Source organism: Lagenorhynchus albirostris, chromosome 16 (assembly GCF_949774975.1).
Source record: "Lagenorhynchus albirostris chromosome 16, mLagAlb1.1, whole genome shotgun sequence".
Taxonomy (NCBI): Eukaryota; Metazoa; Chordata; class Mammalia; order Artiodactyla; family Delphinidae; genus Lagenorhynchus; species Lagenorhynchus albirostris.
In genome coordinates this window covers 77,947,286-77,970,070 of record NC_083110.1, presented here as the reverse complement: position 1 = coordinate 77,970,070, position 22,785 = coordinate 77,947,286, and the positions used below count along the sequence as shown (strand labels likewise).

The following is a 22,785-nucleotide window of genomic DNA, read 5'->3' as shown; positions in this document are numbered from 1 at the left end:
CAGTACCAATTCACATTCCCACCAGCAGTGCAAGAGTGTTCCCTTTTCTACCCTCTCCAGCATTTATTGTTTCTAGATTTTTTGATGATGGCCATTCTGACTGGTGTAAGATGATATCTCATTGTAGTTTTGATTTGCATTTCTCTAGTGATTAATGATGTTGAGCATTCTTTCATGTGTTTGCTGGCAATCTGTATATCTTCTTTGGAGAAATGTCTGTTTAGGTCTTCTGCCCATTTTGGATTGGGTTGTTTGTTTTTTTGTTATTGAGCTGCATAAGCTGCTTATAAATTTTTGAGATTAATCCTTTGTCAGTTGCTTCATTTGCAAATATTTTCTCCCATTCTGAGGGTTGTCTTTTCGTCTTGTTTATGGTTTCCTTTGCTGTGCAAAAGTTTTGAAGTTTCATTAGGTCCCATTTGTTTATTTTTGTTTTTATTTCCATTTCTCTAGGAGGTGGGTCAAAAATGACTTTGCTGTGATTTATGTCATAGAGTGTTCTGCCTATGTTTTCCTCTAAGAGTTTCATAGTTTCTGGCCTTACATTTAGGTCTTTAATCCATTTTGAGATTATTTTTGTGTGTGGTGTTAGGGAGTGATCTAATCTCATACTTTTACATGTACCTGTCCAGCTTCCCCATCACCACTTATTGAAGAGGCTGTCCTTTCTCCACTGTACCTTCCTGCCTCCTCTGTCAAAGATAAGGTGACCATATGTGCGTCGGTTTATCTCTGGGCTTTCTATCCTGTTCCATTGATCTATATTTCTGATTTTGTGCCAGTACCATACTGTCTTGATTACTGTAGCTTTGTAGTATAGTCTGAAGTCAGGGAGCCTGATTCCTCCAGCTCTGTTTTTCGTTCTCAAGATTGCTTTGGCTATTCGGGTTCTTTTGTGTTTCCATACAAATTGTGAAATTTTTTGTTCTAGTTCTGTGAAAAATGCCATTGGTAGTTTGATAGGGATTGCATTGAATCCGTAAATTGCTTTGGGTAGTAGAGTCATTTTCACAATGTTGATTCTTCCAATCCAAGAGCATGGTATATCTCTCCATCTGTTTGTATCCTCTTTAATTTCTTTCATCAGTGTCTTATAGTTTTCTGCATACAGGTCTTTCGTCTCCTTAGGTAGGTTTATTCCTAGGTATTTTATTTTTGTTGCAATGGTAAATGGGAGTGTTTTCTTGATTTCACTTTCAGATTTTTCATCATTAGTGTATAGGAATGCCAGAGATTTCTGTGCATTAATTTTGTATCCTGCTACTTTACCAAACTCATTGATTAGCTCTAGTAGTTTTCTGATAGCATCTTTAGGATTCTCTATGTATAGTATCATGTCATCTGCAAACAGTGACAGCTTTACTTCTTTTCTGATTTGGATTCCTTTTATTTCCTTTTCTTCTCTGATTTCTGTGGCTAAAACTTCCAAAACTGTGTTGAATAAGAGTGGTGAGAGTGGGCAACCTTGTCTTGTTCCTGATCTTAGTAGAAATGCTTTCAGTTTTTCACCATTGAGGACGATGTTGGCTGTGGGTTTGTCATATATGGCCTTTATTATGTTGAGGAGAGTTCCCTCTATGCCTACTTTCTGCAGGGTTTTTATCATTAATCGGTGTTGAATTTTGTCGAAAGCTTTCTCTGCATCTATTGAGATGATCATATGGTTTTTCTCCTTCGATTTGTTAATATGGTTTATCACATTGATTGATTTGCATATATTGAAGAATCCTTGCATTCCTGGAATAAACCCCACTTGATCATGGTGTATGATCCTTTTAATGTGCTGTTGGATTCTGTTTGTTAGTATTTTGTTGAGGATTTTTGCATCTATGTTCATCAGTGATATTGGCCTGTAGTTTTCTTTCTTTGTGACATCCTTGTCTGGTTTTGGTATCAAGGTGATGGTGGCCTCGTAGAATGAGCTTGGGAATCTTCCTCCCTCTGCTATATTTTGGAAGAGTTAGAGAAGGATAGGTGTTAGCTCTTCCCTAAATGTTTGATAGAATTTGCCTGTGAAGCCGTCTGGTCCTGGGCTTTTGTTTGTTGGAAGATTTTTAATCACAGTTTCAATTTCAGTGCTTGTGATTGGTCTATTCATATTTTCTATTTCTTCCTGATTCAGTCTTGGCAGGTTGTGCATTTCTAAGAATTTGTCCGTTTCTTCCAGGCTGTCCATTTTATTGGCATAGAGTTGCTTGTAGTAATCTCTCATGATCTTTTGTATTTCTGCAGTGTCAGTTGTTACTTCTCCTTTTTCATTTCTAATTCTGTTGATTTGAGTCTTCTCCCTTTTTTTCTTGATGAGTCTGGCTAATAGTTTATCAATTTTGTTTATCTTCTCAACGAACTAGCTTTTAGTTTTATTGATCTTTGCTATTGTTTCCTTCATTGCTTTTTCATTTATTTCTGATCTGATTTTTATGATTTCTTTCCTTCTGCTAACTTTGGGGTTTTTTTGGTTCTTCTTTCTCTAATTGCTTTAGGTACAAGGTTAGGTTGTTTATTCGAGATGTTTCCTGTTTCTTAAGGTAGGATTGTATTGCTATAAACTTCCCTCTTAGAACTGCTTTTGCTGCATCCCATAGGTTTTGGGTCGTCGTGTCTCCATTGTCATTTGTTTCTTCGTATTTTTTTATTTCCTCTTTGATTTCTTCAGTGACCACTTCGTTATTAAGTAGTGTATTGTTTAGCCTCCATGTGTTTGTATTTTTTACAGCTCTTTTCCTGTTATTGATATCTACTCTCATAGTGTTGTGGTCGGAAAAGATACTTGATACAATTTCCATTTTCTTAAATTTACCAAGGCTTGATTTGTGACCCAAGATATGATCTATCCTGGAGAATGTTCCATGAGCATTTGAGAAGAATGTGTATTCTGTTGTTTTTGGATGGAATGTCCTATAAATATCAATTAAGTCCATCTTGTTTAATGTATCATTTAAAGCTTGTGTTTCCTTATTTATTTTCATTTTGGATGATCTGTCCATTGGTGAAAGTGGGGTGTTAAAGTCCCCTACTATGAATGTGTTACTGTCAATTTCCCTTTTATGGCTGTTAGTATTTGCCTTATGTATTGAGGTGCTCCTATGTTGGGTGCATAAATATTTACAATTGTTATATCTTCTTCTTGGATCGATCCCTTGATCATTAGGTAGTGTCCTTCTTTGTCTCTTCTAATAGTCTTTATTTTAAAGTCTATTTTGTCTGATATGAGAATTGCTACTCTAGCTTTCTTTTGGTTTCCATTTTCATGGAATATCTTTTTCCATCCCCTTACTTTCAGTCTGTATGTGTCTCTAGGTGTGAAGTGGGTCTCTTGTAGACAGCATGTATATGGGTCTTGTTTTTGTTTCCGTTCAGCCAATCTGTGTCTTTTGGTGGGAGCATTTAGTCCATGTACATTTAAGGTAGTTATCGATATGTATGTTCCTTTTCCCATTTTCTTAATTGTTTTGGGTTCGTTATTGTAGGTCTTTTCCTTCTCTTGTGTTTCTTGCCTAGAGAAGTTCCTTTAGCATTTGTTGTAAAGCTGGTTTGGTGGTGCTGAACTCTCTCAGCTTTTGCTTGTCTGTAAAGGTTTTAATTTCTCCATCAAATCTGAAGGAGATCCTTGCTGGGTAGAGTAATCTTGCTTGCAGATTTTTCTCCTTCATCACTTTAAATATGTCTTGCCAGTCCCTTCTGGCTTGCAGAGTTTCTGCTGAAAGATCAGCTGTTAACCTCATGGGGATTCCCTGTGTTATTTGTTGTTTTTCCCTTGCTGCTTTTAATATGTTTTCTTTGTATTTAATTTTTGACAGTTTGATTAATATGTGTCTTGGCGTATTTCTCCTTGGATTTATCCTGTATGGGACTCTCTGTGCTTCCTGGACTTGATTAACTATTTCCTTTCCCATATTAGGGAAGTTTTCAACTATAATCTCTTCAAATATTTTCTCAGTCCCTTTCTTTTTCTCTTCTTCTTCTAGAACCCCTATAATTCAAATGTTGGTGCGTTTAATGTTGTCCCAGAGGTCTCTGAGACTGTCCTCAGTTTTTTTCATTCTTTTTTCTTTATTCTACTCTGCAGTAGTTATTTCCACTATTTTATCTTCCAGGTCACTTATCCATTCTTCTGCCTCAGTTATTCTGCTATTGATCCCATCTAGAGTATTTTAATTTCATTTATTGTGTTGTTCATCGTTGTTTGTTTTATCTTTAGTTCTTCTAGGTCCCTGTTAAATGTTTCTTGCATTTTGTCTATTCTTTTACAAAGATTTTGGATCATCTTTACTATCATTATTCTGAATTCTTTTTCAGGTAGACTGCCTATTTCCTCTTCATTTGTTAGGCCTGTTGGGTTTTTATCTTGCTCCTTCATCTGCTGTGTGTTTTTCTGTCTTCTCATTTTGCTTATCTTACTGTGTTTGGGGTCTCCTTTTTGCAGGCTGCAGGTTCGTAGTTCCCACTGTTTTTGGTGTCTGTCCCCAGTGGCTAAGGTTGGTTCAGTGGGTTGTGTAGGCTTCCTGGTGGAGGGGACTAGTGCCTGTGTTCTGGTGGATAAGGCTGGATCTTGTCTTTCTGGTGGGCAGGTCCACGTCTGGTGGTGTGTTTTGGGGTGTCTGTGGACTTATTATGATTTTAGGCAGCCTCTCTGCTAATGCGTGGGGTTGTGTTCCTGTCTTGCTAGTTGTTTGGCATAGGGTGTCCAGCACTGTAGCTTTCTGGTCGTTGAGTGAAGCTGGGTGCTGGTGTTGAGATGGAGGTCTCTGGGAGATTTTCACTGTTTGATATTATGTGGAGCTGGGAGGTCTCTTGTGGACCAGTGTCCTGAAGTTGGCTCTCCCACCTCAGAGGCACAGCACTGACTCCTGGCTGCAGCACCAAGAGCCTTTCATCCACATGGCTCAGAATAAAATGGAGAAAAAGTAGAAAGAAAGAATTAGTAGAAGTAGAAAGAAAGAAAGAAAAAAAGGAAGGAAGGAAAGAAAGGGAGGGAGGAAGGAAGGAAGGAGGGAAGGAAGGAAAAAAAGAAAGAAAGAAGATAAAGTAAAATAAAATAAAGTAAGATAAAATATAATAAAGTTATTAAAATAAAAAATAATTATTAAGAAAAAAATTTTTAAAAACGGACGGATAGAACCCTAGGACAAATGGTAGACGCAAAGCTATACAGACAAAATCTCACACAGAAGCATACACATACACACTCACAAAAAGAGGAAAAGGGGAAAAAAATCATAAATCTTGCTCTGAAAGTCCACCTCCCCAATTTGGGATGATTCGTTGTCTATTCATGTATTCCACAGTTGCAGGGTACATCAGGTTGATTGTGGAGCTTTAATCCGCTGCTTCTGAGGCTGCTGGGAGAGATTTCCGTTTCTCTTCTTTGTTCTCACAGCTCCCAGGGGCTCAGCTTTCGATTTGGCCCCGCCTTTGCATGTAGGTCACCGGAGGGCATCTGTTCTTCGCTCAGACAGGACGGGGTTAAAGGAGCCGCTGATTCAGGGGCTCTGGCTCACTCAGGCGGGGGGGAGGGAGGGGTGCAGATGAGGGGCGAGCCTGTGGTGGCAGAGGCCAACGTGACGTTGCAGCAGCCTGAGGCGCGCCGTGCGTTCTCCCGGGGAAGTTGTCCCTGGATCCCGAGACCCTGGCAGTGGCGGGCTGCACAGGCTTATGGGAGGGGGGTGTGGATAGTGCCCTGTGCTCGCACACAGGCTTCTTGGTGGCGGCAGGAGCAGCCTTAGCGTCTCCCACTCATCTCTGGGGTCCGCGCTTTTAGCCGCGGCTCGCGCCCGTCTCTGGAGCTCCTTTAAGCAGCGCTCTGAATCCCCTCTCCTCGTGCACCAGGAAACGAGGGAAGAAAAAGTCTCTTGCCTCTTCAGCAGCTCCAGACTTTTCCCGAGACTCCCTCCCGGCCAGCCGTGGCACACTAGCCCCCTGCAGGCTGTGTTCACGCAGCCAACCCCAGTCCTTTCCCTGCGCTCCGACCGAAGCCTGAGCCTCAGCTCCCAGCCCCGCCCGCCCCGGCGGGTGAGCAGACAAGCCTCTCGGGCTGGTGAGTGCTGGTCGGCACCGATCCTCTGTGCGGGAATCTCTCCGCTTTGCCCTCCGCACCCCTGTTGCTGTGCTCTCTTCCGCGGCTCCGAAGCTCCCCCCTCCGCCACCCGCAGTCTCTGCCCGCAAAGGGGCTTCCTAGTGTGTGGAAACCTTTCCTCCTTTACAGCTCCCTCCCACTGGTGCAGGGCCCGTCCCTATCCTTTTGTCTCTGTTTATTCTTTTTTCTTTTGCCCTACCCAGGTACGTGGGGAGTTTCTTGCCTTTTGGGAGGTCTGAGGTCTTCTGCCAACGTTCAGTAGGTGTCCTGTAGGAGTTGTTCCACGTGTAGATGTATTTCTGGTGTATTTGTGGGGAGGAAGGTGATCTCCGCATCTTGCTCTTCCGCCATCATCCCCTCGTCCAAATTTCATTCTTTTTAATGGCTGAGTAATATTCCATCTTAAATATGTACCACATCTTTATCCATTCATCTGTTGATGGACATTTAGGTTGCTTCCATGTCTTGGCTATTGTAAACAGCACTGCAATGAACATTGGGGTGCATGTATCTTTTTGAACCATGGTTTGCTCAGGATATATGCCCTGGAGTAGGATTGCTGGATCATATAGGAGCTCTGTTTTTAGTTTTTTAAGGAACCTCCCTACTGTTCTCCATAGTGGCTGTATCAATTTACATTCCCACCAACAGTGTAAGAGGGTTCCCTTTGCTCTACACCCTCTCCAGCATTTATTGTCTGTAGACTTTTTGATGATGGCCATTCTGACTGGTGTGAGGTGATATCTCATTGTAGTTTTGATTTGCATTTCTCTAATAATTAGTAATGTTGAGCATCTTTTCATGTGCCTCTTGGCCATCTGTATATCTTCTTTGAAGAAATGTCTGTTTAGGTCTTCTGCCCATTTTTTGATTGGGTTGTTTGTTTTTTTGATATTGAGCCACGTGAGCTGTTTGTAAATTTTGGAGATTAATCCCTTGTTGGTCACATCATTTGCAAATATTTTCTCCCACTCTGTGGGTTGTCTTCTCATTCTATTTATGGTTTCCTTTGCTATACAAAAGTTTTTGAGTTTAATTAGGTCCCATTTGTTTATTTTTGTTTTTATTTCCATCACTCTAGGAGAAGGATCAAAAAAGATCTTGCTGTGATTTATGTCAAAGTGTGTTCTGCCTATCCAGTCTTACATTTAGGTCTTTAATCCAGTTTGAGTTTATTTTTGTTTATGCTGTTAGAGAATGTTTTAATTTCATTTTTTTACATGTAGCTGTCCAGTTTTCCCAGCACCATTTACTGAAGAGACTGTCTTTTCTCTGTATAGTCTTGCCTCCTGTGTCATAGATTAATTGACCATAGGTGCGTGTGTTTCTTTCTGGACTTTTTATCCTGTTCCATTGATCTGTATTTCTGTTTTGTGCCAGTACCATACTGTTTTGATGACTATGACTTTGTAGTATAGTCTGAAGTCAGGGAACCTGATTCCTCCAGCTCTGTTTTTCTTTCTCAAGATTGCTTTGGCTGTACAGGGCCTTTTGTGTCTCCATACAAATTTAAAATTTTCTTGTTCTAGTTCTGTGAAAAATGCCATTGGTAATTTGATAGGGATTGCATTGAATCTGTAGATTGCCTTGGGTAGTATAGTCATTTTGGCAATATTGATGCTTGCAATCCAAGAACATGATATATCTTTCCATCTGTTTGTGTCATCTTCGATTTCTTTCATCAGCATCATAGTTTTTGGAGTAGTTGCCTCCTTAGGTAGGTTTATTTCTAGATACTTTACTCTTTTTGATGTGATGGTAAATGGGATTGTTTCTTTCTCTTTCTGATCTTTTATTGTTAGTGTATAGAAATGCAACAGATTTCTGTGTATTAATTTTTATCCTGCAACTTTACCGAATTCATTGATGAGTTCTAGTAGTTTTCTGGTAGCATCTTTAGGATTTTCTATGTATAGCATCATGTCATCTGCAAACAGTGACAGTTTTACTTCTTCTTTGCCAATCTGGATTCCTTTTCTTTCTTTTTCGTCTCTGATTGCCATGGCCAGGACTTCTAAAACTATGTTGAATAAAAGTGGTGAGAGTGGACATCCTTGTCTTGTTCCTGATCTTATAGGAAATGCTTTTAGCTTTCCCCCATTGAGTATTATGCTAGCTGTAGCATATATGACCTTTATTATGTTGAGGTAGGTTCCCTCTACATCCACTTTCTGGAGAGTTTTTATCATAAATCGGTGTTGAATTTTGTCAAAAGATTTTTCTGCATCTATCGAGATGATCATATGGTTTTTATTCTTCAGTTTGTTGACATAGTGTATCACTGATTTGTAGATATTGAAAAATCCTTGCATCCATGGGATAAATGCCACTTGATCATAGTGTATGATCCTTTTAATGTGTTGTTGGATTCAGTTTGCTAGTATTTTGTTGAGGATTTTTGAGTCTACGTTCATCAGTGATATTGGTCTGTAATTTTCTTTTTTTGTTGTATCTTTGTCTGGTTTTGGTATCAGGGTGATGGTGGCCTCATAGAATGAGTTTGGAAGTGTTCCTTCCTCTGCAATTTTTTGGAAGAGTTTCAGAAGGATAGGTGTTAACTCTTCTTCAGTGTTTGATAGAATTTGCCTGTGAAGCCATCTGGTCCTGGATTTTTGTTTGTTGAAAGTTTTCTAATCACAGTTTCAATTTCAGTACATGTGATTAGTCTGTTCATATTTTCTGCTTCTCCTGATTCAGTCTTGGGAGATTGTACCTTACTAAGAATTTGTCCATTTCTTCTATTAAATACATTTTATCCAACAATTTTAGAGAGAAGGTAGGTCAAAATAACTCAGCCTGCCATATATCTGGGAATGGATGGTCCACCTCCCAACTTTGGTTAGTTCTAGAATGTCTATATTATTATGGCTAATAACATTTACTTTCTGTTTTGTAGCCATGATTCCCACAATTTTGTTACCCTTAGGTCTACATTGAAGGGATTTAGTGCTTAATCTCCTTGCCACTGAGCCATTCTTTCCCTGGCTGGCTGAAGTTCATTCTATTGGACTTCCAGAATTCCTTCCAGAAGAGCTCTTAGGAGGTACATTCCCTGAATTTTGTATGTTCAAAGACACTTGGCTGTTGCTTTATTTTTTCAATGACAGTTTAGGCATAAAATTAATGGATCACACTTTCTTTCCCTGAAACTCTTAGATGCATGCTTCCTCTGTCTGCTCTGAAGAAATCAGAAGCTGGCTTCTTTCTTTTTTCCTTGTAAGTGACATGACTCTGTATCCTATTAATTATGTCCTAATTCTGATGAGTCTGATTCATTTCACCCAGGGAAAACAGTGTACACTTTCAATCCATAGGCTTGACTCTTTCAGAAAAGTTTTACAAAATAAATCTGGGTATCTTTTCTCTCTTTACTATTTGTTCAGATCCCGTAAGTGACACCATTTATGTATATGTTGTATCACCTTTGTCTGTGGTCTTTGTCATTTACCATTGAACTTCTCCTCATTTCCCTCAAGCTGGTCCCCACAGCGCTGACTGTGTTCAGTACCATCTTGGTCCTTGGTTTGCATTGTTGCTTTATTTTTTCCTTTCCCTTTTCACTTGACTTTTGCCAGCTCCTTTTTTTTCATGTCCTTATGTATACATTTTTGCCAGTGGCTTCTTAGTTTGCCTTTTGTTTATCATGGTTCCTTCCTTCCTTCTTTCAGTAGTTTTGATTAATGTATCTAAATTCCTCTTTAAAGAAAGCGAGGTCTTCCTGGAAAAAACAACCAGTTGCAGGACAGTTGGGGGAAAGGCCAGGTCAGAACTCAGGGCCACCTCCAAATTGCCCACCTCATGGGGGGCCATGGGACAGAGGGCTTTGAGGGATAGTGGTGGTTTGGCCTCCCCTGATTTCGGCAGAGACCCTGCCAGGTCCCCTCCCCTGCTCCAGGTGTGCACAGATGGTTGGGCTCATCTGCTGCTCCTTCAGCCCTGACACACATACATCATCTGCTCACTCTGTGCTCTTATCTCTGGCAGGCAAGGTGGATGTCTCCCCCTCTGCATTTCACCAGGTTGGCCACATAGGTGTCCCTTCCGTGGTCTCTCCTCAGCCCAGCCTGCTGGACACTTTGCATCCTTTTCTCATATATTCATGTGGGGCTATACATTTTTCTCAGAGGTGGAGTTTTGCTCCTTCTTGTGCATTTTCTTTACTGTTTTCAGGGGGTTTTAGAAAGAAGGGACCAGGGACATCTTCCAGCTAGGTGTAAAAGTGCTCTTTAAAGGACCTCTGCTTTTTCTGAATAAAGAGTAAAAAGTTGAGGCATTTCCCAGAGAATCAGTTGTCCTTGGTGTTATCGTGAAGTGTGTATTTCTACAGGGCCAGGGATGGGCCAGATGGTGAGTAGTGTTTATGCTGCCCCCCGGCCCTGTATGAGCTCACCAGGGATCTCTGTGGCATCTCTGGCGTTTTCCTGTGATAACACCCAGTCTTCCTGGGGAGATCCCTCTGGACAAGCAGGACGCGCTTATTCTTGCTGATCATGCAGAAGGAGATAACAGCTGAGAATTCTCTGTGATGGTCAAAGCAAGGGGCTATGTTTGGATCTAAAAATTTGTTCTCATCCCTCTAAAAAATTTGAAATATGTGGCTTTTGCTGAAACATGAGCAGAAAATGGAGAAATGAGACAACTCTATTTAATAACAGATCTCGATTTTTCTCCGGTACCTAGAAGTTGAGAAGGCAGAGAAATGGGGGTCTGAACTCATTTCCTTGTTTAAAATGAAAATCAGTCTAAAGAAATGTTTATTGAGTGTGAGCAACTTGGCCTGGAGTCATTCCTCAGCTCCATTTCCATGGCTTTTTGTGGCCAGGCTGGATCGGACGTCATTGGGAAAGCCCAGGTTCAGGTTTTGCAAAGGCAGCTTGAAAAGCAGTGCCTAAAAGGGAGTGTGGAAGTCCCACCCCTTTCTGCAAGGTCAAGGCACATGCAGCTGGTGCTTCTGTGCAAATGTTTCATGGGCTCCATGCCTGGTCCCTGAGGAAGGAGGATACATCATCTTTGACTAACCCCGCTGTTCCATGATGCCAGTTTGTCCCAGTTGGGCCCGGTGGGAAGCTGGCATCTTACCTAGGCAGCTACCTGTTTCATGTTTCCATCAAAACCATCATGTCATGGGCATGGCAGGAGGGAGGGGGCTTGGTGCCTCTGCTGAGCCCAGGTTTGAATCAGAACTTTCAATCAATATCTCCACTGTTTGGGCTTTTATCACTATGGTGACCATATAATTTGTCCTCTAAACCAGGGCACATGAGAAAGTCTGTGATTAATAAATTAAACACAGCTGTAAATTGGGAATGTCTCCAGGCAAAACCAGAATGAATGGCCAACCTATCTCCTAAGGTTCTGTGATAAATCCAAATATATTGTGATACACTGTAACATACATCTCACTTTTTCTCCAGTAGTGTAATAAAAACCTGACATTATCTTTACTACCAAGACTAGATATTTATTCATACTTAGCGGCAAAGCTAGTATCATTTAGTAATGAATTCTTTAATCCTCAGATGTGGGTGCGTGCATTCATCTTTACATCCACATATTAGCGTGCTCATTATTTTCTACCACCTTATAGGAAATGGAGCTTGGTTTAGTGCCATGGTTTATCACCCAGTGTTTGTTGGGAGGATTATGGTGCTTTTAGATGGTTGAATTCACTCCTTCAATAATAGTAGTTGTGAAGCAGTAGCAGCTAACACGTATTGGTCGCTGTGTGCCAGGCTCTATGCTAAGACGTTAACAGATAATCTCTCCCTGAACCCTCACATCATCTCCTCTCTACAACTTAAAGAAGTTAAATAACTTGTGTGCTCTCAGAGCTTGTAAGCTCAGAGCCTGGTTGGGTATACAAACAGCCTGACTTCGGTGCTTGTGCTCATTGTATGGTCTGTATTTCCAGTGAACGTTGTGTTCTATTTTACATTCAACAGGCTGTTAATATTTCCCTTAATGAGAGCTGATGTAGAAATGGCACTTGTAAGTCTGTTCCTTGTTCGGTGGCTCCTTCCTATCCCAGTTTCCCCATTGTTTCAAGTTGCTGTATTTTCCATACAGCTGTGGTTGACAGACTCCTGTGGTAGCTTCCTTTGCTTTATAAAGCTATGTTAAATTGTGACTATATTGTCGCCTTCTTTTAACTGAGCTCCGATTGCTGCAGAGATATAATTTTAGTGGGATGATTACTATGAGAAATTCAACTCGTATGTGTTTAAATCATCTTGAGTATTCTGGATGTATGGAATACTGAGTTCCATGACAGTGTATGAGGTCATCTGTTTATTAGGATGTCCTGTCTTCCTTGAGTTTCTAGCACCATTTCCTACAGACTTTCTGTATATGTGTGAGTGCTTCTATGCTCCAAGGACCAGCACAGGTGGTGCCTTGATGCCTATGTTCACCCTGGGCCCAAAAGAGAGTGTTATCAACACTCACTGACTTTCCAACCTGGCTCCAGTGAGCCCCCTCTCACAGTAGCCAAGGAAGGGACCCCAGGAACACAAGTGCCTTTTTTTTTGCGGTGGGGGGGGAGGTTGTGCCGGGTCTTAGTTGCGGCAGGTGTGCTCCTTAGTCGCGCATGAAAGCTCTTAGTTGCAGCATGCATGTGGGATCTAGTTCCCCGACCAGGGATCGAACCCGGGCCCTCTGCATTGGGAGTGCGGAGTCTTAACCACTGCGTCACCAGGGAAGTCCCACAAGTGACTTTTAATCATTGTTATCTATATTCTGGGAGCTTCCCATACATTACTTTAGTCCTCATAACAGTGCTATGAGATGGGTCTTGTTTTCTCTCACTTTACAGACAGAGAAGTTGAGGTTCAGAGAAGTCAAGTGACTTGCACGAGTCCCAGAGTATTGGTATTTGTACAAAACCCAGAGCAGATACTCCAAGTTCATGCTCTGCCCACCTTCTGCCAACTCCCTCACTGGCCTCTGGTCAATACAGCACCGCCCCCATCAGCTTCCTTACAGAACAATATCTGTCCCTCAAACCACTGTGTCTTGGGTTTTCCTTCTGGGTGTCATTTTCCAAGCCAGTTTGTGACTCTCTGAATGAATTATTAGAAAATATTTTGGTAGCAGAACCTTTGTGTATTTCATGGAGGGATGTTACTGACCCCATACTGATGGGTGAAGGATGGTCACCTTCATTGTCTGGTTCGCCCACAGCTGAACAAGTTCTGTTACAGGATTCTGGCAAATTCGAGGCAATGAATGTGTTCTTTGAAAAGGTTTTCACCATCTTCTCATGTTAGGCCTTTATAAATTGAAAAGAAGCCTAAAAGCACAGGAAAGTTTACATCCCCTGGGTAACACTGGCCCAGAAGCACCAGCATCAACTATACTTCCAAGGCCTGGGAACAGCATGGCAGCTGAAGACCCATATTTGAGTGACTGTAACTAAATGATGCTATGGTTAAATCTTTAACACAGGTCACCCACCCTCACACACACACACACACACGCACGCACGCACGCACGCACCACCACCACCACACCTGTGCGGTTAGATGATCGTATTCAGAAAGTTTACAGTAAATGAAACTTGGGCTGTGTAGCAACTTAACCACTCTGCTCTCTCTATCCCACTCTCCAGGGGACTCTAACAGCTCCTGAGGTCAGTGTCTTGTCCGAGTTCATGGAGCTGGTGATCAGACATAATCTTGTGGTTTATTGCAGGGAACTCGTAAGCCAAACCCTCCTCAGAAGCCTCTGCCTGCAGATCCTTTAAGCAGGACAACCCGGCTGGCCAGGACCCTGGGACAGCAGGAGTCTGGGCTCCGCCGGGCGCCCATCAGGTTGGTGTGATGCACCCATGTCCCTCTTTTTCTCCCCAAAACTATGTGGGCGCAGCTGCACCGAGCCATGCTTCTCAAGCCACAGGAGGACATGGGGGTGGCGCTGGCGGCTGTGCGCCCTGCACTCCCCACCCCTGGGAACAATATAAAACAGACGTGAGGGCGAATCTATAGAATAAGCAGGAAGCAGCTGGGAGCTATAATTGTAGGCATCACATGTCACTCTTAGCAATGATCCCAGCCTACCCGTGAGATCAACTCAAGATCAAGTAGAACAGATCCCTCAGAGCTGTGCCTGTTGATCTGGGCTGCGTCATGTCCCCCAAGGGAGAGAAAGCCAGCAAGTGGTGCGACATTATGAAAGCTGGACACCTACCTCCAGAAATCCCACTTGGACCTTGATGGCCTCTGCCCAACCCCTGGGATCCCGAGACACGAGGTGAGGTTGGAGGGTCATGGATGAAATAAGGGGAATGTAAGAAGTCAGGCTAAAGAAGCTGCTGGGCAGGGGTAACTGGGAGCTTCCCCCTCAGCCGGCACAAGGAATCACCTCAGCTGCAGCTGCGGTCATGTCCTGCGCCCTCCCCGAGGGGTTGAGGGCACAGCCCTGAATCTGGGCTTGGGCAGCAAGGCTTAACCCAGCGGTGTGCTGGAGCCAACCCACACTGCTTTGCAAGAACTATTAAATTTCTAGGAATTTTGCAAGCTAGGTGTTAAGCCTAGCCATTCTTCAAAATTATATAAGCTGGCAGTGATACCAGTTACACTGAAAACACAGGTAAGAAATGCTCAAAGCGCCTCACCTCCATTTTTTTTTAGTATATTTTACAGCAATCCACATTTTTTTTAACATCTTTATTGGAGTATAATTGCTTTACAATGGTGTGTTAGTTTCTGCTGTATCACAAAGTAAATCAGCTATACGTATACATATATCCCCCTCCCTCTTGTGTCTCCCTCCCACCCTCCCTATCCCATCCCTCTAGGGAGACCAAGCTGATCTCCCTGTGCTATACAGCTGCTTCCCACTAGCTGTCTATTTTACATTTGGTAGTGTATATATGTCCATGCCACTCTCTTACTTCATCCCAGCTTACCCTTCCTCCTCCTCGTGTCCTCAAGTCCATTCTCTACATCTGTGTCTTTATTCCTATCCTGCCCCTAGGTTCTTCAGAACCATTTTATTTATTTTTTTAGATTCTATATATATGTGTTAGCCATACAGTATTTGTTTTTCTCTTTCTGACTTCACTCTGTAGGACAGACGCTAGGTCCATCCACCTCACTACAAATAACTCAATTTTGTTTCCTTTTATGGCTGAGTAATATTCCATTGTATATATGTGCCACATCTTCTTTATCCATTCATCTGTTGATGGGCACTTACTTAGGTTGCTTCCATGTCCTGGCTATTGTAAATTGTGCTGCAATGAACACGGTGGTACATGACTCTTTTTGAATTATGGTTTTCTCAGGGTGTATGCCCAGTAGTGGGATTGCTGGGTCATATGGTAGTTATCGCAACCCACACTCTTGAGATTACTCTATCTGTCATTCCTGTGTGATGAAAATGCCATGCCGTGGTGGCCACTGCACATCTCTTCCATGTTCAGTCACAACATGTTGGGAGCATGAGTATTTATACCATGGAAATCAGCAAATGCTATGGTTAAATCTTTACCTTCCCCCCAGTGGTGGGTAGCTAAACATTTACCAGCACACAGATGGGTTAAACCCTCAGACAAAACATCTACCCCCTGAGCAGGCAGCTTGCTTTGTGAGCTGCAAAGAACCAAAGGTAGGTGTTGGCCAGGCCCTGGGTTCAGTAATTCAGCATCTCTGAAGGGAAATGCTACACGCTCATGATTTCATTACAGCTCTTAGGAAAAACGTTTGGCCCACGAAAGAGATAGCTGCCTAATATAGCTCAGATAAAGCCGGTCAAAGGGTCAGGACAGTGGTTTAATTCCCGACTACACAAGTACAGAAAAACTCCAGAGCATCCTAATTATTTCACTGTGGTTTGTCCACTGAGCTTGCAGTTACTTTTCTTGTTCAAAAGGAAAAAAACACCACTTTACATGGACATGAAGAGGGGAAGGGCCTCTCTTTTTAAATTTGTTTTATTGAAGTATAGTTGATTTAGTGTTAATTTCTGCATACAGCAAAATGATTCAGTTATATTCTTTTTCATATTCTTTCCATTGTGGTTTATCATAGGATATTGAATATAGTTCCCTGTGCTCTACAGTTTATCCATTCTACATATCCATTCTACATATAATAGTTTGTTTATCCATTCTACATATAATAGTTTGCATCTGCTAACCCCAAACTCCCACTTCTCTCCCCCACCCTCCCTCCCCCTTGGAAACCACAAGTCTGTTCTCTAGGTCTGTGAGTCTTTTTGTTTTAGTAGATAAGTTCATTGGTGTCATATTTTAGATTCCACACGTGAGTGATATCAGATGATATTTGTCTTTGGCTTACTTCGCTTAGTATGATAATCTGTAGGTCCATCCATGTGGCTGCAAATGGCATTAGTTCATACTTTTTTTTTTACGGCTGAGTAGTATTCCATTGTGTATATACCACATCTTCTTTATCCATTTCTATGTCGACGGACGTGGAGGTTTGCTTCCATGTCTGGGCTGTTGTGAATAGTGCTGTAGTGAACACTGGGGTGCATGTATCTTTTCGAATTATGGTTTTCTCCAGATAGATATATGCCCAGGAGTGGGACTGCAGGATCATACGGCAACTCTGTTTTTAGTTTTGTAACATAGTGGCTGCACCAGTTTACACTCCTACCAGCAGTGCAGGAGGGTTCCCTTTCTCCACACCCTCTCCAGCATTTATTGTTTGTAGAGTTTTTTGGTGATGGCCATTCTGACTCGTGTGAGGTGATACCTCATTGTAGTTTTGATTTACATTTCTCCGATAATTAGTGATGTTGAGCATCTTGTCATGTGCTTTTTGGCCATCTGTGTGTCGTCTTTGGAGAAATGTCTGTTTAGATCCTCTGGGGAAGGCTCTCTTTTTAAATGACCTCAAGCAGCGGCCAGTTGCTGACATCAGTGCAAGCTGGCTTTGGTCTCCTCCTGGAAGGAGAACCCTCTGGATGTTCATTTCCGAGGGATCCCACATGCCCAGCTTTGCTCTGGAGCTGCACTAATACAGTAGCCGCTGGGCACACTGTGGCTGGTGGAAGATAAGATATGCTGGCAATGCAAATATACATTGGATTTTTTTTTTTTTTTTTGGCCATACCTCGTGGCATGCGGGATCTTAGTTCCCCAACCAGGGATCGACCTCGTGCCCACTGTAGTGGAAGCATGGAGTCCTAACCACTGGACCACCAGGAAATTCCCCACAGTGGATTTTGAAGCGTCAGTACCCCCAACATGTCAACTATATCAATAATTCTGTATGTTGGTGACACATTGAAATACTATTACTCTGGATAGAGTGGGTTAAGTGAAACATAACTAAAGTTAGTTTTACCTATTTTTACTTAAGACTGTTACAAAATTTAAAGATACACGTGAGGCTCACCTCTGTGGCTTGCACCATTTTTCTGTTGAATGGCACTCTTCTCCTGTGGGCGGACGGGAGCAGTAGCTTTGGAAAGGGTCCTAAACGGCTGAAGATGCTGCAGCCCTCAGCGAGGTCCCTTCTGGGATCTGCAATTCCTGCTGAAAGCAAGAGGGGTCTCCAGCCCCCAGGGCAGGGGGTGGGGTCCGATCCTGGAAGCGCATTACAGTGCAAGAAAAGGCATCTCCAACCCGGGCGTCTGTGTCTGCAGAAATCGCTGGCAGGGCCTCTAACTATAGTTTTGTTTCCTACTCTCTGGTTGCTCTTCCTGCAGACCTGCTTCCAAACAGCCCCATCAAGTGCCCAGAGCCACCCACATCGCCTATGCAAAGTGAGAAGCAAGCCAACAGCGTTGTTCAACAGTGAAGACAGAAGTTTGCACTATCTCTCTCTCAACTCCAGTTGGAGTTACTTTTTGTACCAACTTTTAGAATTTTTTTAATGTTTCAAACACCATGATTTGAAGAACTTTGAGCTACTGCCGTCGGTGCTGTGCTGTGCTATGGTGCTGTGTATACTTTTACTTGCTCAGGTACTTGTAAATTATTAATTTATGCAGAATGCTTGCTACAGCGCAGTGCGCTGTAGTGGGCGGTTTTTTTGTGTGTTTTTTTTAAAACCGTCACTGAGTTTTCCATGGAAGGAAGGCTTTTTGTGCTTTGAATAGTTTAGTGAACTTGAAATATCGTGCTTTATGGGATTCTGGACAGGATGTTTACTTTTTGAAGGAGGCTGTATTGGACAGCAACTCCCCGGCTACCCATGGCTGTGGTTACGGTACCAGACACAGCTCAAGAGACCCCAGGTAGAGCCTCGAGTGATTTTCTGGAACCCCTGCTCTCAGGCCAGAGCCTGGCTTCTGGTCCAGCCTATGCGTGGCTTGCGGGGATAACCTGGGCCCTGTCACAGCTGATAGGTTGGCCCACCAGGGTTATTATCCCTCGAAGCTCTAGGGTAACAGGGAAGGGGACCTGGCTTCTGGCCAGGAAGCTTTGGAGAGAACCTGGGTTGCGGAAAGGAATTTTAAGGTGTGGCCGCACCAGTACAGAGACTGGAACACGAGGCCAGCCAGAAACTTGACCTTGAGCTCACCAGCCCTGAGAGCATTTGGAGAGCAGGCAGAGAAGTTTGCTTTATAGAAACACCAAGAACTTCTTTCCCTGGCTGCCCTTTAAGGAGTGCTGGCGTCAGCACCTTGTTTAGATTGGGAAAGGTGGTGCTTCTACAAGACAGCTACTGCCCAAGCACTGCAAACCTCCATCTCCCTGTACTGTTTGGAGCTACACAAATTACCACCTTGTGTTCTTGACTATAATACAATGACTCTGTGTTCCGACAGATCGATGAGGCTTTCCGTGGAGCACAACTATTTTCAGATGTGAACCAGTAACCAGATCTAGTGAATCAATTCTGTAGATAAAACTCTTCTTTTACCGCAAGGTTCAACTTATTAAAAATTAGGCAGAATCCCTAGGCTTGCAAAAACTGCAACCAAATGGAATGCTCTGCTCATCGGGACAGGTTAGGGTCTGCCATCCTTGTTAGTATATGTTGAACGAAGAACCCTAAGTTACTATTCAGTTCTCTTTGGGGCATCTTATTTTCCCAGCTTGGCTGAGGAAATCTTTAAAAGATGTTTTTGGCACAGAGTCGGAATCTATTTCTTAAGCACTTACAACTTACCTGTTGAGCGTCACAGAAACGGGATAAGGAAATCAAAGTCCTGATCAATACTCACGAAGTGCAGTCTTGGGCAGCAGCCTTTCACTCTTCAGATGTCTGACTGGGGAGCCATTTCCAAAAGGAGATCTTGAAGATGCTTGTACCTAAGGGCATGAAAATTACAAAATGACTCAGACAAGGTAAAGTGCTATTATGCCTCTGTCTGCCTTCTCGTGGGGTCACGTGCGACTGGTTTTCACATTAGAAGGCAACTGACAGCAGTTCCATAATCCACTCTGTTTTATGAGAGGGACTTCTTCTGGGATCATTTCAATGGTTTTTCTAGGCCTTGAAGCAGAAAGACAAAACGTACCAAGAATCTTGGTTTGCCTTCCAGAAACAAGAGTGCATTTAACTTTCCCCGTGTTCCCACTGTATCCAGGCAACACAGTATTCACGATCGTGGATAAACTCAATAAAATCCATGTCACACACACATACACACACACACACACACAAAAGGGAACTCGGCTCTAATACATTCCAACTCTTATAGCATGCAACTGTTCATTATACATTTATTAATTTCTTAAAACTATAAAGCCATGTTAGAAACTATTACTGCTGAGGAGTACATACAGAATTACTATAACTGGTATTATATTTGGTAACTATACTAAGGCCAAAACATATGCTGTTGAAAAGTTTACAGAATTTTTATGGTGCATCATGTGGGTATTGTCTTCGTAGATGCCCAAATCCTTGCATCTGGCATTGTAGCCCCTTCTGCTAGTGCAAGGAAGAGGATGTGAACTTTTTTTGTCTGTCCTTAACTATAATTCCTATGCTTCTATTTCAGAGAACCAGGAATAGTTTGATATTAAAGGAGATTAATGCTGTGATCTTACATCTCATCATCAATGGCCACTTAGGGGCCACGGCTGATGACACATTCTTCTCTCTCCACAGTACTAAGTGCTTCTCCAGAGCCACGCAATTTATTTCTGGAAAAGAACATAGTTAAACCTAATATCCCCTTACAATACACAGATAATATTAGAGGAACAATACTTCCAAATGCAATATTTATCAAATGAAGCATATTAAACAATAACTTTCATTTTAATATAACTTAGGAAAGTAATAACCAGGTTGTTTCGGGGGGGAGCTATTCCTCCCCCTTTTTATATCCTCATAGATGATAGAAACAAAAGTTAATGCTTATATTTCAATGGCAGTCTATTTTTAATATTTTTTTAATTGTATAGGCATGAATAATAGAGTTGACGGGGGCTTAGAAGGCCCTCGCTGAGAAAGTCAGCATGCCTCGACACAGAGCAGGCCCTAAGGGTAGTCACTTTCCTTCCTCCATCTCCTGAGAGTTGTAGGTTACATGACCCCACTTTACTGGGAAGTAGATGGCTAATCTTCCAGGCATCCTACTGAAAAATTTATCGCCTGAAATTTTGTGTAACAGTTTGTTTTCCTGACACATGGAATCAGATGTGTAGCAACCAAGAGAAACAATACATAACATTTTCCATTGTCAAAATATGCATATAGAGATTACGCTTCCCAGTGTGGATTTTTCCAGCTTACACATGTGGGATGACATCACAAGAAACCACAAGAGCAACAAATTAAACTACATGAGAATAAATACTCCTGACTAGTCTCAAAGGGGACATTTTTATGCCTTCTTAACTTTATTAGGAATTCTCAGCCTGAAACCGGAGTCCATTGTTCCGGCAAATCAGTACAACACATCCGTGTAACCCCTAAGAGAAGAGCAGCTCCAACTCTGCCCTGGGGCAGACCGTGCTTAGGAGCCTGTGATCTCCATGGTGCTAAACAGAGCCTGGTGCTGGCCCGGCGGGAATTCTCAAGCATCTCCCTGCCATCTCTCCACTGCTGTTTACAAAGCACTCTGAGCCATTGAGACCCCGACACCCAAGAGGGCACGATGCCCGGGCAGCAACCTGACCCTTCGCAGGCTTTCAGCAGGAGGCTTATTTCGCTTAAAACGTGGGCTCTGGAGGGCTCCCCAGGTGTTCCCTAGCGGGAAGCCTAGGGCTGACTCGGTCTGGAGCTCCTTCCTCACTGTTATCAAACTGACCCCAACCAGACACGAGTAACCCAGATAAACGTTACACCCGGAAGTCTGCCGGTGCCGATGCTGACCCCCGGGGGTGACTCAGGCTGTGCGTCCCCCGCACGATGGCTGGCTGCCAGCTGCCATCTCTTCTCCTTCCCACAACTCACGAGCAGGCCATGAACGCATCTGGACACAGGCAGCCTAGGCTAATACGTCTCTCGGTCACTTCTTATCACCCAGACACAAGTTCCTTCCCCAGGCCCAACCCAGCACCGAGGCCTCTCCCATCTCTGACAGATCTCGGCGTTTTTAGCTACTTCAGGTCAGCCAAAGCAGTAGCTGCCCCACAAGTCCACCCATCGGACACCCACAGCCCAGCCTCCTCCAGCACCGCAGCTTGGAGCAGTGCTGCCAGCTCCCCCACCAGCCTGGAATCCAGCAGCGTCCCTCCCCCAAGGAGGGACGCTAAAGACTTCTATCTATTAGAAGGGGGAGTTGGCCATAGAAAATCAGTTCACCTCCAATTACAAAATTCTCTCGACTCACTCTACAGTTCCCACTGACATCTCTTTCTTTTAAACCTATTTGAAAACTCTGATAGTCATACCAGTAACAACAAGCTAAGGAAGATTCGTGAGCCCCAGGCTGAGAACCATTTCTGTGCAGTGATGCTTCCAGAAGCCACTTACCTGCACATGAATAAACCGTTTCCCTGCCTGTCTTAAAGAAAACCCCCTCTTTACTTTTGGGACAGCAGTGGTGGCTTAGAATCCAGCCATTAAGAAGAGCCTGTTCTATATGAGAAAAATTAGGAGAAGAAACACTGCATATAAAATTGTCATAATATTCAATAGTGGATTGTGACAGCCATAAGATTTAACACACAGTTAAAGGAATCCTCAATGTGATTTGGCCCTTCCAGGTTCAATCCTCTGTAACCAACCCTGATGTTTCCATATCATCTCCAAAACACATGTCCTGTATTCTCCCTGTGATTCTCCTTCCATAAGATAATTTTTTAGTTCTCAATTTAGCACACTGTAAATCCAGAATAAAAGGATAAATCTCATGTGATCATTTTAGTTTTACAAACAAGTGGAATGATGTCTGTGTTCATGGCCTATATAAGCAAGTACTTAAGTAGGAAGGACAGTGATAGAAAAAATATATCAAACTAGAAAGAGAAAACCCTCGAAGAGTCCAAGCAGGACAAGTAGCATCAGAGCTCACTGCGCTCTTGTACCATCTATCAGGTCAAGCGGGGAGGTTTTAAGGGAGGTGCATTGTTTGAATGTGTGTGGCACATAAGTATAACTCTGTAGAACTTGGCTACAGGCTATTCAGCACAGTACAAAGTTACAGCTACTAAACCAGTACATTCATTTTTATAGTGCTTCATCCATTTATCATGCTTTGGTTTGCTAATTTTTTTCACATACCTTTTTATGTTACAGTCTGTTACCTTTGTACACATTTCTCATATTGGGGGTCTACAGGTAACACAACCTGCTTTTCCATAGAAAAAAGTCAATGTTACGCATATTATATCC

At 42.8% G+C, this 22,785-nt stretch overlaps 1 protein-coding gene across 1 annotated transcript in view; it reads left to right on the top strand.

The window, feature by feature from the left end:
- ADAM12 (ADAM metallopeptidase domain 12) overlaps nucleotides 1-20,650 on the top strand; it is a 389,351-nt gene extending 368,701 nt beyond the window's left edge. The window contains exons 23-24 of the mRNA XM_060125655.1: nucleotides 13,766-13,884; nucleotides 17,753-20,650. Coding sequence (XP_059981638.1) covers nucleotides 13,766-13,884; nucleotides 17,753-17,813 — 180 coding nt within the window. The 3' untranslated portion in view covers nucleotides 17,814-20,650. The remainder of the gene's footprint in view (nucleotides 1-13,765; nucleotides 13,885-17,752) is intronic.
- The last annotated feature ends 2,135 nt before the right edge of the window (nucleotides 20,651-22,785 follow it).